This window comes from Nannobrachium achirus (assembly GCF_963921795.1).
Source record: "Nannobrachium achirus genome assembly, chromosome: 22".
In the NCBI taxonomy this organism is placed as follows: Eukaryota; Metazoa; Chordata; class Actinopteri; order Myctophiformes; family Myctophidae; genus Nannobrachium; species Nannobrachium achirus.
This window is the reverse complement of record NC_137829.1, coordinates 6528389-6545306: the sequence shown is the minus strand read 5'-3', so window position 1 is coordinate 6545306 and position 16918 is coordinate 6528389. Positions and strand designations below refer to the sequence as shown.

Sequence of the window (16918 nt, the reverse complement as noted above, 5' to 3'; positions counted from 1 at the left end):
CCGTGTGTTCGTCCGTGTGTCCGTCTGTGAACAGCCAATCTGAGTTCCCAGAGAGTGAACAGCTAATCTCCGGCAACGTTGGCCCAATCAACGTGAAACTGCACACACACTCCCTGGATACCAGAGAAGAACATCTGCCCCATATTTTCAAATCGGCCTGTTATAGCACCACCAGAAGGCCTCATGGTGGCGCTATAACAGGCCGATTTGCAATTTTACCTATAACTACACTGATCAGCGTGAAACTTTGTACACATAGATATAAAAAGCTAGACACCTCATTCGCCACTGAAGTTCATTGGAGTGACATTAAAAATCGGATGGTGGAAGTGAGGAAATCACGCTGCCTCTCAAAGTGACTACTAGCCAATCACAGCGCATCTTTTCCAGGACTTGTCAGAATCTCCGTGCAGGGAACAAATTGCCTCAAATCATGAACGTAGCTTGTGCTTTCCGTGAAACTTTGCACGCACAAGGAGCAAATGCCACCCTTTTCACATTGGAACGTCACCCTCAAGTCGACTTTTGCTAAACACATTTTTGGAACAAAATGCCTCAAATCATGACGACATGGCACCCTTTTCACATTTGCATATTATGGTGCCACCAGGAGACCACAATAACCTACCTGACCTGGCGGAGAACTGTGAGCACTGCTTCTAATTTGGTATGCTTCTTATTTTAATCTATAGGCTACCACCGTGGTTATATTGAGCACTGTTTGTTAAGGCCCTCGTTATCTTCATTGTTGCACTTGTCAAAATGTTGTCTACCCTTCAAGAGTAGATCAGACTTTCAACTCAGACGTTCCATATTCAAATCAAAGGCCTCCTACTATGCTTTAGTACTTTGACATTTTGTCAAGGTTAAAATACAAAATAATTACTCAAAAGCACCTGAAGAGTTCTGTAGTGGGAGATGGTCTGGTGGTCTAAAGTTCAGACTCTCAGTGCTGAGGTTCCATGTTGGCTTTAAATCCGAGCTGGATAGTGCGCGTCAGGGGGGAAGGGGGGTTATGTTGGAGGGGCCCTAAAAAATGTAATTGTCGACCAGGGGCCCTCGCGGGGGTTAATCCGTCCCTGAGTGGTCTAATGATCTGACTTTCAGCAGAGAGGTTCCATATTCAAACCCCAGTCTACCTGTAGTTTGATGATGGATTACTTTGCAATGTTCTTTGTAAAGATATGCATGAGTAACTCAAAATGTCTTTGAAAATGCACTGGGCACCCAAAGTCAGGGCTGCCAACATTGGACTGTCAGAATACAGAAGATTAGAATTTTAACTTTACTAACTGACGGTTAAGATAAAAGGACATATTTGTAAAGTGTTGTAATGATGGTGTGGTGGTCTAATCATCAGACTCTATGCACAGAGATTCCATGTTTAAATCCCAGTCTTCCTGGAGTTCACTGTTGGAGTCTTTCAACTTAAGTTTAATAATTGAAGGGTAACATACAAATACAAACTCTTCAACAACGCTAAAGCCCACACCACACCAATGCATGTCATGCAACTCCTTGCAACAAAGCTATTTTCAGGTCAACAGCACTTGATCTATTATCAGACTCTCAGAGATGTTCAAATCCCTGTTCTACAGTTCAATGGTTTCAAGTCTAAAAAAAAACAACTAAAGAGCGCTTCAACAGTAGTATTAAAAGTAACAGACATGAGTTAAATGTGACTGAGGTGTAGTATGGTGGCCTAATCATTGGACTCTCAGCATTGAGGCCTGAGTTCAAGTCCCATTTGTAATGCGGTTCAATGCTGGGGTGTTTAACTTTACCAATTAAAAGCTAACATAGGCCTACTAAAGAACACTTCAACATTACTAAGAGATGTGTGAATGAATTGTCTGGCCCTGTTACAGATGTTGTCCAAAAATCATGCAGATCGGTTCACAGTACCTCTATAGCCATTAAACGAAACGGGTATTTCTTACATTGATGCTCCTACATATTATCATGCAAGCACCAGTTAAAGTTACTTTCCATCCCTCATATACTGTGTGCACAGTGCACATCCCATAACCCACACACTGCACGTCATTTCGGAGCTCATATCTTTGAACGGGTAAGGGCTAGTTGTAATAATTGAAGACTAACATACAAATGAATAGTAAGCTACTAAAATGATTCAGAAGAACATGTCTGAGTGGTGGTGTAATGGTCTAAGCATCTGATTGTATGTGCAACCAATCTTTGTTCAAATCCCACGCCTCCTATTATTCAATGCTGGAGTAAGTGGAGTTTCAACTTAACTTTACTAACTGAAGAGAATCATACAAAATAACTCTTGAATAGTAAGTTACCATTGCATTAAACAAACTGAGTTATTATAGTGTAGATGTCTAATGTTTACAGAGATTCCATGATCAAATCCCAGGCATCATGGTAATTAATTGCTATTTTTGGCATAACATATAGAGAAGACAATATCACTTGTTTTCATGAGTTATAGGCTACAGCCATCTAAACACTTCAATTTCAATCCATTTCAATCCATAATTCAATGTTGCACAAAGACGTTGTTATGATGTCTTTTCTACAATAGCCTCCAATACCCAGACTTTTATTTAGCATTCTCCTCTCTGTCCACTTTTTGGGGGATTTTGGGACTCACTTTTCTCCGAGTGTTTCGCCTTGATGGGACTCACTTTTCTCCGGGTGTTTCGCCTTGATGGGACTCACTTTTCTCCGGGTGTTTTGCCTTGATGGGACTCACTTTTTGGGGGATTTTGGGACTCACTTTTCTCCGGGTGTTTCGCCTTGATGGGACTCACTTTTTGGGGGATTTTGGGACTCACTTTTCTCTGGGTGTTTCGCCTTGATGGGACTCACTTTTCTCCGGGTGTTTCGCCTTGATGGGATTCAGTTTTTTCCAGGTGTTTCGCCTTGATTTTGTGATTCACTTTTTGGGGGATTTTGGGACTCACTTTTCTCCGGGTGTTTCGCCTTGATTTTGGGACTCACTTTTTGGGGGATTTTGGGACTCACTTTTCTCTGGGTGTTTCGCCTAGATGGGACTCACTTTTCTCCGGGTGTTTCGCCTTGATGGGACTCACTTTTTGGGGGATTTTGGGACTCACTTTTCTCTGGGTGTTTCGCCTAGATGGGACTCACTTTTCTCCGGGTGTTTCGCCTTGATGGGACTCACTTGGACTCACTTTTTTCCAGGTGTTTCGCATTGATTTTGGGACTCACTTTTTGGGGGATTTTGGGACTCACTTTTCTCCGAGTGTTTCGCCTTGATGGGACTCACTTTTCTCCGGGTGTTTCGTCTTGATGGGACTCACTTTTCTCCGGGTGTTTCGCCTTGATGGGACTCACTTTTCTCTGGGTGTTTCGCCTAGATGGGACTCACTTTTCTCCGGGTGTTTCGCCTTGATGGGACTCACTTTTCTCCGGGTGTTTCGCCTTGATGGGACTCACTTTTCTCCAGGTGTTTCGCATTGATTTTGGGACTCACTTTTTGGGGGATTTTGGGACTCACTTTTTGGGGGATTTTGGGACTCACTTTTCTCCGGGTGTTTCGCCTTGATGGGACTCACTTTTTTCCAGGTGTTTCGCCTTGATTTTGGGACTCACTTTTTTTATTAATTTTTTTAACTCAATTATCTTAACCACTGCACCATTGTGGTTCACCATCTGTTCTCTTGCAAGCTGTCAAGTGAAAAATTAGAGGTAAAGGTAGAAGAGCCAGGTAAAATTCATTTATTTCCTTGGAACCCGGATCCTCCTGGTTGTCAGCACTGCATCTACTCCTTTGCACCCCGGCTAATACATCAATTGTTCTCTAGCATGATTTCAAGTGAAGGTTATTTAAAGGTATAGGAGCCGCTTAAAACTTTGAGCGACATCTTTTCCAGGTTTGAACTAGAAACCTTTTGGCTTCAATGCCTTTGCCTTCACCACTGATCCATGAGGGCTTGCACCAGTGCTGTTCTCTTGCACATTTTCATTAAAAGATTAGATAAGGGTGCAAGAGTAAGATAAAAGTTGACAGAATCCTCTATCTATGCTGGGTTTGAACCAAGGACTTTAAAATTGCAAACTCTATCTTTACCACTGCACCAACTGTAGTTTGTACTTATATTCTTCTCTTGTGTGTTCTTCACTGTAAGATTAGATAAAATGTAAAAGATCCAGGTAAAATTTAGAGATTGGTCATTTCTGGTTTAGAACTCAGAACCTTCTACACTTAAGGTCTACATCTGAACCACTACACCATTGAAGTTTCTTTCTGGGTTGGCATCTCGCTATTCCTACATACTTTAACCGAGCAACTTGATTCACATTTCAAAAATTCCACCTGACTGTGGACATGCATGCTTGAGATTTTTACTTTGAAATAATTTGTAATTTTTTTAATATTTAACTTTAAGTGCTGAATGCATTGTCAATGACAATGGCCTTTTAAAGGAGAGAAACCCCAAGCCATCAGTGTTAATTGTTCAAATACAGAGAAGCTAGGATTTGATCCCATGATCATCTGTTGATGAGTCAAGAGCTTTTCCAACTAAGCCACCCAAACACACATTTCAGGGTGCCCTGTGCAAGAGTTACTCATGCATATCTTTACAAAGAACATTCCAAAGTACTCCTTCATCAAACTACAGGTAAACTGGGGTTTGAATATGGAACCTCTCTGCTGAAAGTCAGATGATTAGACCACTCAGGAACGGATTAACCCCGCAAGGGCCTGGTTGACAATTTTTTAGGGCTCCCCTCCACCCTCCATGGTCAATATACTCCAGCAATGAACTGGGTGGGATTTGAACATGGAACCTCTGAACTGAGAGTCTGATCATTAGACCACTACACCATCTCTCACTGTAAATAGTTTTTGGTACTTTTGACTAATTCTTGTATTTTAACCTTGAACAGGTCCAAGTAATAGAGCAGGAGGAGGACTGGGATTTGATAACAGAACCTCTGCACTAGAGTCTGATCTTTAGACTACTACACCATCTCCCACCTCAAAATAGTTTAGGTGCGTTTGAGTCACTCTTTTGTATTTTAACCTTGAAAATATCCAAGTATTACCACAATGTAGGAGGACTGAGATTTGAACATGGAACCTCAGCACTGAGAGTCTGATCTTTACACCACTACACCATGTTCCACTGGGTGTAGGATATGGTGCTTTTGAGTAATTAGTGCTTTTGAGTAATTATTTAGTATTTTAACCTTGAAAATGTCAAAGTACTATAGCAATGTAGGGGGCTTTGGATTTGAATATGGAACACTCCTAGCTGAGAGTCTGATCTTTAGAACACTACTACACCATCTTTTACTGCAGCTATGTTCTGGTGCTTGAGTAGCCTAGTTCTTTTGTATTTTAACCATGAAAAGGTAAAATAATAAAGTAAAAGTAAAGCAATGATCTGTAGGAGGACTGGGTTTTGATTAACCTCTGAACTGAGAATCAGATGAAAAAATGTCACTGATACTATATGAGCTTGTGAGACTCATCACTGAGTATGTACAGTACTACATATGCACACTCCCTAGAGGCCAAGAAAAAACCTTTGCCTGGCATTTTTCACATCTGCCTTTTATAGCGCCGCCTGGAGGCCGACTTATGTAAAACACATTCTATGATATTACTCCTTCAGATTTTATCCAAAAAGCACGCAAATCAGTACACTGTGCACAGTATCTCTATAGTGATCTGATCAAGACGGATGTGTCAGATATTTCATATTCTATCATAATTGGCTAACATTGGCTTCCAAAGTTTGCAGGATTGCTCCATTTTGAACAAAATGCCTCAAATCATGAACTCAGTCTGTGATTTCCGTGAAATTTGGCACACACATTTCCGCTAGGTCAAGGAAAGAATGCCAACCTTTTCACATTAGCCTGTTATAGCGCTACCAGCAGGTTATCTTTTGGAACAAAATGCCTAAAATCATGTATGCAGCGTCCAATTGGTGAAAGGCCCAAGAAGACACACACTTTTCACATTGGCCTATTATAGCGCAACCAGGAGGCCACAATAACCTACCTGACCTGGCGGAGACCTGTGCTCAGAAGAGCACTGCTTCTAGTTTCCCCCTTGGATTCCTTAGATCCCTGTCACAGGGATGTCAGGTCCTGTCACTGTCACGAGGATGTCCGGCCCTGTGATAGGGCTGGTAATAGTACTATATGGATATGAGTCTGGCCCGCTCAATTCATTTCCTCACCCCAAAGAGTCGGGTGACCAATCAGGGCCCAGCATTGGTCTGGTCTAACCAATTGTGTCCAGAGCCATTTTTTTTAACCCACCCCTTGGAAATGAAAATTCTGCCTGCGAGTCCAGACTAATATCCGACACTTAGTGAGGAATTAGTATGAGCAACGCCAAGCTAGATATGACAGGGCCTGACATCCATAAACAATTATAATCGTAATCCCTCTCCCTGGGAAGTAGGCTAATAATCACATAATAAATAATCACATACTAACAGTCCAGTGTAATGTCAAATCTGATATTTGGAGATGTTTTCTAAGTTCTGCAACACTACACAATAAAAAAGCTTACATTTTATTTGGGTGGGCAGTAAGAGACCTGGATAATGTATAGTGGGAAATGGCAAAAAAAGTAAAACTGTGGAGGGAAAAAAGGAGGGGACCAATACCCATCCCAGTGGGCGCAGATGTTGATATCCCGTCACCACGCAGAGATGAGCAGTATTTTGAATACATGTATTTTAAATCCTTTTTTATATTTTGTCGTTTGTATTTGGCTGGGACGAGAAAAAAAACTAATTGTATCAAAATACTGTCAAGATCTATTTTTTTGCATTTTAAATACATAAAATATATATCATTTTATTTTCAAATTGACACATTTTAAACATTTACACTGCCACTGGTTTACTGTGGAATGAATTAATAAATAAATAAAAACACAATGTCACTTCTACTCTGCCTCTGATTGGTTTACCCACCTTCAGAACAAGTTCGACCACAAATGAGAGGCTGAGTAGTCTTGAGTCTTGAGACCAACTTCATACCACATTGCCTCAACTAAATGCCCTTCTGCAATAAAGATAGTTTACTTTTAGTAAGATAGTAAGTACCATAGTCATCCATTAGTACCGTAGTAATTGTGACCGTCGGTCACAGTTAACTATGGAAACCGGCACATCTTGTCCACGTATCTCTGTCTGTCTGTCTATATGTCACGCCTGACACTGGTTCCCCTGACACATCACAGGTGACATCACAGTCAGATGAGAAAACAGGTGACATCACAGTGGTGTGGCTGGTTCAGACAGGGATCTTCATGTATGGGCATAACATTTATTGTATGTTGTGATGTCATGGGAACCACTCTGTTTTGCAGGCCACAAAAGGGGAGCCCCAAATCCAAAAGAGAGGAGTTGGATTGGTCACACCCTCAGAAAACCTGCCACGAACATCGCCTGAAAAGCCCTGTAATGGAACACCCAAGGGGAAAGGAAACAAGGTCGCACCAGGAACAGCTGGAGAAGAAGTGTTGAGGTAGAAATGTCCAAGAGTGGGCTCAACTGGGGAGATCTCGAAAGAACCGCTAAAAACTGAGTTGAATGGAGGACATTTGTCAACGGCAGAGCAGAGGGCTTGAGTCAAGTCATGTTTGCCTCGCTTCTTTTCTGTATCGTTCCCTGACCTGTCTTCTTCAATACGCGCACACTCTGCTACACTACAACCGAACACATTTTTTTCTCTTTTCAAATGATCACCTTCATAAAATAGTCCACCCAGGTCCCAACTTCAACCACTTTAACTTAGCTTTAACTCCCAATTTTGGATAGGTCATTGCACAAATCAAAAAACAAGTTTGAAAAAATGTGGAATATCTTTTCTAACATATTAGATCTACAAGCTTGTACGTAAGTGTTTCCCCAGGTTGTAAGCCATTTGTGTTTGTGGAATATAGATATAAGCAATTGCTAACAAAAATAACTCTTCAATATTAGGTGGTTAAAAGTTGTTGTACAGCATTTACCCTCAGTGAATTATGACAACGTGCTGTTAATGAACACCAATGTGTGTGCATGTGTGTGCAGAGGGGGAAGAAAGGAGCCTCATCCTGTTTAATGTTCCAACACATAAAAGGAAATATATTTAAAAAATTGTTCATACTTAATAACTTTTATCATTGCAGAGTAATTTACACAAGGGCAGTCTGTCAGTCTGTCAGATTCATATACACGGTTATTAAGATGCACAAACTGCCTCCTCTTCATTTGCAAAGTTATCACTTTGCAGAATGTAGTGTGCACACCCCTTTTCCAAACAGATACACAGTTGCAGAATAAAAATCAGCATTTTACCTTTCATTGATTTAAACAGAATTGAAAACATTAATACTCTCGGACAACACATTTTCTGAAATGGCAAATGAGGAAAAAGGTGGAATCCCTTCTCCATGATCTTCATCTTTTTTGAATATGACAATTCAGAAATTGAGAAATGTTCTTCTTCTTCTTCTTTTTTTTTTTTTACAAACACATCTCACTACATGGTCGATCATTATAAACTGGTGGTTTAGAAATGTCGCCCAAAATGCAAGGGATGTGCATAGGTGTCAAGACAATGTCCGGCTGTGTTACTGCTGTAGTAGTAGTAGTTGTTGGTTAGCTGTCGTGCTTCCCTCGAGTTCAGTCTTCCAAACATTTGGAATGTGTTTTATTTTCTTCTTCTTTCTTTGTCTCTTTTGGAGGTTTTACAGAGGGAGAGGGAGGGGCAACACTGACTGACAGCATGGAAGCTTGCGAATGTTCACATGCATGGTAACCTCATTCAAACCTCTAAAACGTTCATGAAATGAGAAGAGACAGTACCTGGTAGAGAGAGAGAGAGAGAGAGAGAGAGAGAGAGAGAGAGAGAGAGAGAGAGAGAGAGAGAGAGAGAGAGAGAGAGAGAGAGAGAGAGAGAGAGAGAGAGAGAGAGAGAGAGAGTGTGTGTGTGTGTGTGTGTGTGTGTGTGTGTGTGTGTGTGTGTGTGTGTGTGTGTGTGTGTGTGCGTGTGCGTGTATGTGTGTCTTGCGTGTGTGTATGCGTAAGCGTGCGTGTGTGTATGTGTTTCTGTGTGCACAGCTGTGGTGACTTCGTTACTGTACCATCAAAAGTTCATCTAGATAAGACTGCTACCAAAAAGGAAGGAATTAATAAATAAGGGGCTGGCGATGGGAGACACTGCAGTGTTTGTGCGCTTTTATTCTTCAGTCTGGTTAGAGAAAGAGAGAGAGTACCCACCAACAGTGTTTTTCTAGGGCGCTACAGATGCTTAAGAAGAACTACAACACCCAGCGGGACTACAGTGCATGGTGTGTGTGTGTGTGTGTGTGTGTGTGTGTGTGTGTGTGTGTGTGTGTGTGTGTGTGGGGGGGGGGGGGGGGGGGGCAGGGGGAAACACGCAAGGGAGGACACAGTACTGTCTCTTTAAAACAAAACAACTACAAAAATGTCGCCTTGCTAGCTAGCACGAACATGACGATATTCATTGTTTTGTTTCACTTTTGTTTTTATACAACACTACGTCTAGGTAGTCTGCAAGGGCAGAGTCTTGATTGGCCCGCTGCGGCTGTTTGGCGCAGCACCCAGAGGACATTTCTGATTGGCTGCTGAAGAGTTCTTTGTGCAGTACACTGAGGGTTCTGATTGGCTGTTGAAGGTCAAGTGCAGTGTGGAGAGACAGAGCGAGAGAGAGAGGTTTCTGATTGGTTGAGGTGCTTTTTTTTCCTCTTCTCCATTTGTCAGAGTAATGACGGTAGTCTTTTTTTTTTTTATTCATTTCTTTTTACGCGTCTCTGGATGGAGAGAGTGGGACAGGAAATGGAGCGAGGGAGGGGAGAAAGGGGAGACTCAAAGACGTGGAGGTGAAAGAGGAGCAGGCCTGGGTGCTCGTAGCTCAGTAGACCCAGGAGACGGGCACCCACTGGCCGGTGGTGCAGACCAGGTCGATGGCCTCCTCCAGGTGCCTGATGGTCTCATCGATCTCGTTATTGATGATGGTCTGGTCAAAGTAGTGGGCGTAGGTCTTCTGGAGGATCTCTGACTCCTTCTGCAGTCGCTGGAGAGACTCGTCCTGAGCGGAAGGGAAGACAGGAGAAGAAGGTTGGCGGCAGTGATTTTCAAAGTAGGGTCCACTAGGGGAGCGCCATGGGGGTCAGTTGGAGAGGACATTTTTAAATAAAAGAAAAATAACTCAATGTTGTACATTTTCTTAGTGAAAAAGCTCACAACACATCGCGATACAATGCAATGTGATTTTATAGATTGTCTATGTTTTAATTTACACCATTTTACAAGGCTATGGCTAGTTGGGGGTCCTTGGGATGGAAAAGTTTGGGAAAACCTGTTGGAGGACCGATAGAGAGCTGGAGGGAGAAGAGGGTGGTGCATGGCTGAGGAGCTTCAGACTAAAATAGAAACCCTTCCTCAGCCAAAGGAGGTGAATAAGAAACACGACTAGGAAATCTGAGCTATTGACAACAACCATGTATTCAATGGATATCAATGGAAATTGAACTTCATATAATGTCAGATGAAGACAAGCACGCGTGCGCATGCGCACCCACACATACACACACAGACACAGCTAACTGCCTAATTGCATTAAATGGTTATGCCATATCTATTCTATCTCGTACTTACTGGCAGCTTTCGGCACCACCTGGGCATCTGAGAGGGATGCCAATAAAATAAACACATGCAGCATGCAAAGTAAACAAGCACAGAGATGGATGAGAGAGGCAAGGATAGAGTGAGTGGGAGAGAGAGAGAGCAAGCTCTGCTGGCGCACACACACTCACACACACTTGATGACATCACTTAATGACTTTGAATATTTTAAAATTGTTACAGTATATAATAAATTAAGAGCTGGCAATACAGTGGAAAGAGTTTGTAGACAGCATGGGTGACTGCTGATTATTCACAAATCTAAGAACCATCTGTTGGTGCTGCTAATCATAGAGGGCCATGATTTTCTTTGGTTTTCCATTGAAAAACGTATTGTGTGTGTATTTGTGGTGTCTATTCATACCTCATTGATGCCTGGTGTGATGGTTGGTGCGGCAATGAACACAACATATGGGGCAAACTCTGCCGTCCGCAAAACCTTCAGGGCCTAATGGAGATCATATTTACAAGGTCAGTGTTTGCAAATACAACACAGTTGCACACAGAAACACAAAGATGCAAAGGCTCACGCACACACACACACCTGAGGTTCTACATCCAGAATGGATATGAGTTCCTGTTCATGGATCTTGCGGATGGTCTCCAGCCGTGTGCCGTACATGGCGTCCTCATGGCTGCCATACTCCAGGTACTCGTTGTTGCTGATGTCCTGCATCATCTGGTCGTGGGACACAAAGTAGTAGTTCTTTCCATTCTCTTCATCCTTCTTAGGGGGTCGGGTCGTGTCTGAGAGACATGAGTGGGAGGAAGTGGAACGGTGAGTGATCCGCATGGAGAAATAACATGTATATTGCAGACATAGTGCATACTTATTTTCAGTTTACTGTCAGAACCGGCACAGCTTGTCCGTATGTATGCGTGTAACGCCTGACACTGCGGTTCCCCTGATACATCACTGTGACAACACAGTGATGTCAGATACTCAGAGCAGGGATCTCCATATATGGGCATAAAAGGGATTGTATGTTGTGATGTCATGGGAACCACTTTATGCCCATATATGGAGATCCTTGATGTCATCAATATTAAGCGCATATCTAACAGGACTTCATATCCATATATGGGGAACTGGTCCGATATACATCACTGGCCAGACGGCCAAGACATGGCACGACCTCGCTCCCTGAGGCGTCTTACTAGTATACTCTGTGTGTGTGTGTGTGCGTGTGTGTGTGTGTGTGTGTGTGTGTGTGTGTGTGTGTGTGTGTGTGTGTGTGTGTGTGTGTGTGTGTGTGTGTGTGTGTGTGTGTGTGTGTGTGTGTGTGTGTGTGTGTGTGTGTGTGTGTGCGTGTGTGTGCGTGCGTGTGTGTGTGTGTGTGTGTGCCACAGCCGTGTCTTAACGGTGCTCCGTGCATGGAGCGCTCCAGAATCAGGTAAATATTATATAAAAAAACATTGGCAGTGAATAGTGTATTGTTTTGGCAGTGTTGGGGAAGTTAAAGTTACATGTACTGTAACTGAGTTATGTAACCAAGTTACATTTTGCTGTAACTTGCTGGTAAATGAGTTACATTCATATTTCTGTAACTCGTCAAGTAACTGAGATACTTTTTGGGTAATTTTTGGCTCAAGTTACAAGTTCTTTACAGTTAAGTTACAGTTTTCCAAGAGATGTGATCAAATTGAAGATCAAATGTCATACAGTATCCTCAACAGATCCTCTTTTTTTGTGGAATTATATTTTAGGAACACAGATGTTTACAAAAGAAAATGTCAACCTTTGTTAAATAAAAGTATAAAACTCAGTTGAGAGGCAAAGGCCCAATTTACAATTTACAGTAAAGTTAAGTACAGTTTTACTGTAACGATCAAATGTCACGTAACAGTTTAGTTAACAACTTGGGTGCCAAACTCGTTCAGTAACGAGTTAAGGCCACTAGGGGTCACCCTGCCAAAAGGAGTTGTCTCGTTCCTGAACGAGACAACGAAGGGTTAACTGTACGTGCAGCTGCCTGCCCTCTGAATGACCCGAGTCCATACGTCACCCCGTAGCTCAGAGAGAGAGAGAGAGAAAATGGCACGAGCTAGTTGCATTGATTTCCATTCTAATCTGAAACATAAAAAGGGCTTTATCTATGAATGAGGTGAAAAGAATGCCAGGGAAGCAGAGATCTGATTGTTTTCACGGCGACACTTTACCGCGATGGTCGGCCGCGGTTTGGATTTTAGTTTCGCGAGCGTTTGTAAACAAATGGATTTTCTTCCTCAATCGTCAGCGGACACCCACGTGCACACGCACAAAGCTTCCGAGGCTCTTCAAAATAAAGCGTGAGTGAACGGCGGCAGCAGCAACAGCTAGAAATGTTATAAACCTGAGCATCCCATGTCTTAATATGCATAGAGATGTGATAAGATTGACGATCAAATGTCATGACTCATGTAATGTCAACCTTTTTGAAATAAAATATAAAACTCAGTTGAGAGGCATATTTCTGCTGGCATGTGACATTTTTTGTAGGATATTATATTTTGTTTCATGTACACCAAATGTACATTCTCAATTTAACGCTGAAAAAGTAACTCAAGTTACTCAAGTAACTTTTTCTATGTAACATGAAACTTTATAAGTTACATTTCCCCAGGGGTATAACTTTAACTTGATCAAGTTACTGCCATGGTGAGTTACTTGTAACTGTACAAGTTACGCTTTCAAAGTAACTTCCACAACACTGTGTTTTGGTGACACGATGGCAAGCATACTGATACATTTACATTTGGGGAAATCTAAATTCAATGTAGGGGCTAGAACAGCAGATAAAACCTAAATTAACAAACCTATGCCCACTGCTTTGGAGTCCCAATATGAAGCATCACCCAAAGCTCTTTTCATTGGTTCTGCAATACAGTTTATCTCCAAGTACTTTCAGTTTTAGCCCCTACATTGAAATTAGATGTCACTAGATATATCAGAAGGCAAAGATCTACAATTGTCTGGCTACACGAGTCAAATAACTAAATAAATGAATATACGTATTCATGATTCATCCACTACTCCAAATTGATGCATGTATGCGCACACACACACACACGCACACGCACGCACACGCACACACAGACAGACACACACACAGCCCATATATACTGTACATACAGGTACTGTAGGTACAAGTGATGTTTGTAAAGTTTGTGTACGTTCATACGTGTGACTTGAGTGTGTTTGTGAGTGTAGTCTTACGAGGGATGGGGTAGGCGAATCTGTCAGGGTGCTTGGTGATGAGTGTGTTCTTGATGTGTCTCCTGCCCACTCCATGGGCACCTGAGGAAGTATAGCCAACCAGACAGACAGACAGACAGACAGACAGACAGACAGACAGACAGACAGACAGACAGACAGACAGACAGACAGAAACAAATTCTATTGATCATAGTGCTGACAGACAGACAAGACAGTAGTGTATTCTTTTGATTCTAGTACCAGTCTTCCACATGTATCCATTGACACAGTATCTACAAACATTGGGGAGGAAGGACAACCAAAATGCCACAATACTACAATGCTACGATACAAGAGAATGCAAGGAGTAATGTTTATTTGCTAATAATAGCACTACAACAAATAAAGCGAGCACAGGCCATGGACACGAAAACGGCTTGGAATTAAGCTATTACAATGCAACATGTTTCAAGCGATTGCTCTTCCTCAGGCAGAATCCCTATTTGCATTCATAGCCTTTCTTCTAATGCTATTATGAGCAAATAAATATCACTTGTTAACCGCTTAAAGGGGTATTTTCAAATTAGAGCAATACATATTTTGATATTCAGAGTTGTACTGTATATTCTTTTTTTTATAAAGGCCCTGCCCATCCCATGCAAGCCCATTCAACTTCAAACCCTTACCCCACGTTAGACTAGTTTTAAAAACGTCCATGCATCTCTGACAGACATAGTCCTTCTAATGAATGTGGAAACCTTCATTTATGTATTAGTTATTTCAGTGTAAGCAGTGTGTGGTGTGAAAGAAATCTGCTTTAAGCAGCTACATGTAGTCTGAATCCAAACCAATTGGACTGGGTGTGACTGCACACCTATTGTCATGCCCACACACACTCACACTCTCAGTTGGTGCATTGCCTTTTCGACCCTACTCTGAGGTCATTGACTACAAAGTCCAAACACTGACGAAAACAACAATGGTGGAAGTAGTAACCTAATTAATTGCTAATTGCTTACTATACAAGGCTACACACCATTTCAGAACACACCGTCAGTGTGTGGCGATGACTGAGTGATTTATTTTGTGCTAGATAGATGCACAACAGGGTATTTTCTCTATTTTGGAAAACATTTGAAAATGTTCTCCTATAATGACATGCCAATTTCTTTTTTAAATTCAAGTGGCTTGCCAGCCTCTTCTCTTGATAGTCTTCCACCTGTACTGACCTAATAAGACTAGTGTTTTCCTCTTGAAAGCAGGGAGCTTCACCACCTCCTCATATGTGACGAGGTCTAGTTGGTCGAACACTGCAGGGAGAGAGACCGGAAAGAGAGATATAGACAGTGAGAAAACCTGGGGAAACAAGACGGCTAAAACAAAGGCACTGTGAGGAAGTTCTACAGATCGCTAAAGACTAATTTATACATTGTTGTAATGTCGCTCACCAAAAATAACTCATTTTCAGGTGACGCACTTGCTAATCAGTTCTTTTAGGTGAGCGAGAAAGTCGTATGACAAAGTATTACATGGTCTACTAGAGGAGTGTCAGACACACGTGGGTTGACAATAGTCTGTTGTGGAAGTAGGGTCACATGTAGTCTCATGTAGCAGGACGACTGGAGATCTCAGCCTACTGTGACATCTAAATTCAACGTAAGGGCTAAAACCGAGTGGAAAGATTGAGGGAAAACTAAACAAAATTGCATTGCAGAATCAATGCAAAGACTTCATGGCAGTCCCTCATATAGGATGATATGACTTGTTTTCAAAGAAGTGGCCATGGGTTTGTATTGTAAGCATCCATTTGCTGCTGTTCTAGCCCATAATATTACCCAGACATATCAGTAGGCAGCGATGTCTGATCGCCTGGTTACGTGAGACTAGCTCACATGTAGACTTTATCAACTGACGGATGTCAGGTTTATTGTCAAAACTTTGGCCAGTTTCTGTATCAAACGGACAGTTGGTAAAGAGTTATGTAGCGTCTGTGACAGAGTGAGATGAGGCATCTTACTGTACAGTTCAGAAGACTAACATGTAAAGTGTATGTTTCATTCATTATGGAGAGCCTATAAAACACATGTTATTTAATCTTATTATAAATGTTATATTTGGGAAAGCTTGATGGAATCCATTTCTTTTTTCCATTCAGTAAGGTGGGGGAGGAGAGAATGTGCACATGGAGCACATCATCATGTGTCAGAATAAGCAAGTTGAGAAGAGGTCATGTTGGGGAACAAGAGTACTACACTCCCTTCGGCCCTTGGATGTCTGCAGTGCAGTTCACTGCACAATGTGTGCTCAGCCCCTGCAATATGAGCCACAGAGTCTGGATGAAGGGGGCTGACATGTGAAATACAATACCCACAAGTCACTGTGTTCTCTTGTGAAACAGTTGACGTTATCATTGATGCAATCTTACTGACCATCTGGCTGTTGCTAAAGCAAAGCATACACTAAATGTGCATCTAACGTTCAAATGGCTTTACAAAGTTTGTGTTGGTACAAAGTTTTAGTTAATACACAACATTTTGCACATCTGCAATTGACCATCAACAGTAGCTATTTTACTCTTATGTCATACTCAGAGGACACATGCGCATTGTGCGATTATGAGGCAAGACACAATGGCTTCCATTTGACTATGGCCAATTAAAGTAATATCACAACTGTCATTGCTACTGCCGTTTGTAATACTGTCCGTTTTGGGGATTTGCTGGGGTTACTGAGCACACATGACCCAACAAATTAAGATTAGACAACACACAAATATTATAAATAATATTCTGGGTAAACAGCAACAGAAAACAAAACTGAAACTGTGGGAGTGACAGCTGATAAGACTACAGGGTTTTAAACAAAATGGAATGAAGAGAAAGAGTGATAGCCTAGAATAGAAGTGTGAGACAGTGGAAATGCATGTGAAGTGTGTGATAATAAGTTAAGATAAAGAAGGAGGAAGCAGATAAGCATTAGACTCCATCACAGTTTGTTACTTACATGCAGAGAGGCCGTTTGATAGGAAAGCGAGAGAGATGGACAGGGGGAGGGGTCATAACATGGTCCAGTTACCAGCAGAATT

The 16918-nt window shown here is 41.9% G+C and overlaps 1 protein-coding gene across 4 annotated transcripts in view; it reads right to left on the bottom strand.

The window, feature by feature from the left end:
- Positions 1-8121: 8121 nt before the first annotated feature.
- Positions 8122-16918, bottom strand: part of caska (calcium/calmodulin-dependent serine protein kinase a) — a 170779-nt gene continuing 161982 nt past the window's right edge. For all 4 annotated transcript variants that reach the window (XM_080753417.1, XM_080753419.1, XM_080753418.1 and 1 more), the window contains 5 exons: positions 15063-15143; positions 13855-13935; positions 11203-11405; positions 11023-11106; positions 8122-10062 (listed from right to left, as the gene is read on the bottom strand). In XM_080753417.1, coding sequence (XP_080609543.1) covers positions 9886-10062; positions 11023-11106; positions 11203-11405; positions 13855-13935; positions 15063-15143 — 626 coding nt within the window. In that variant the 3' untranslated portion in view covers positions 8122-9885. The remainder of the gene's footprint in view (positions 10063-11022; positions 11107-11202; positions 11406-13854; positions 13936-15062; positions 15144-16918) is intronic.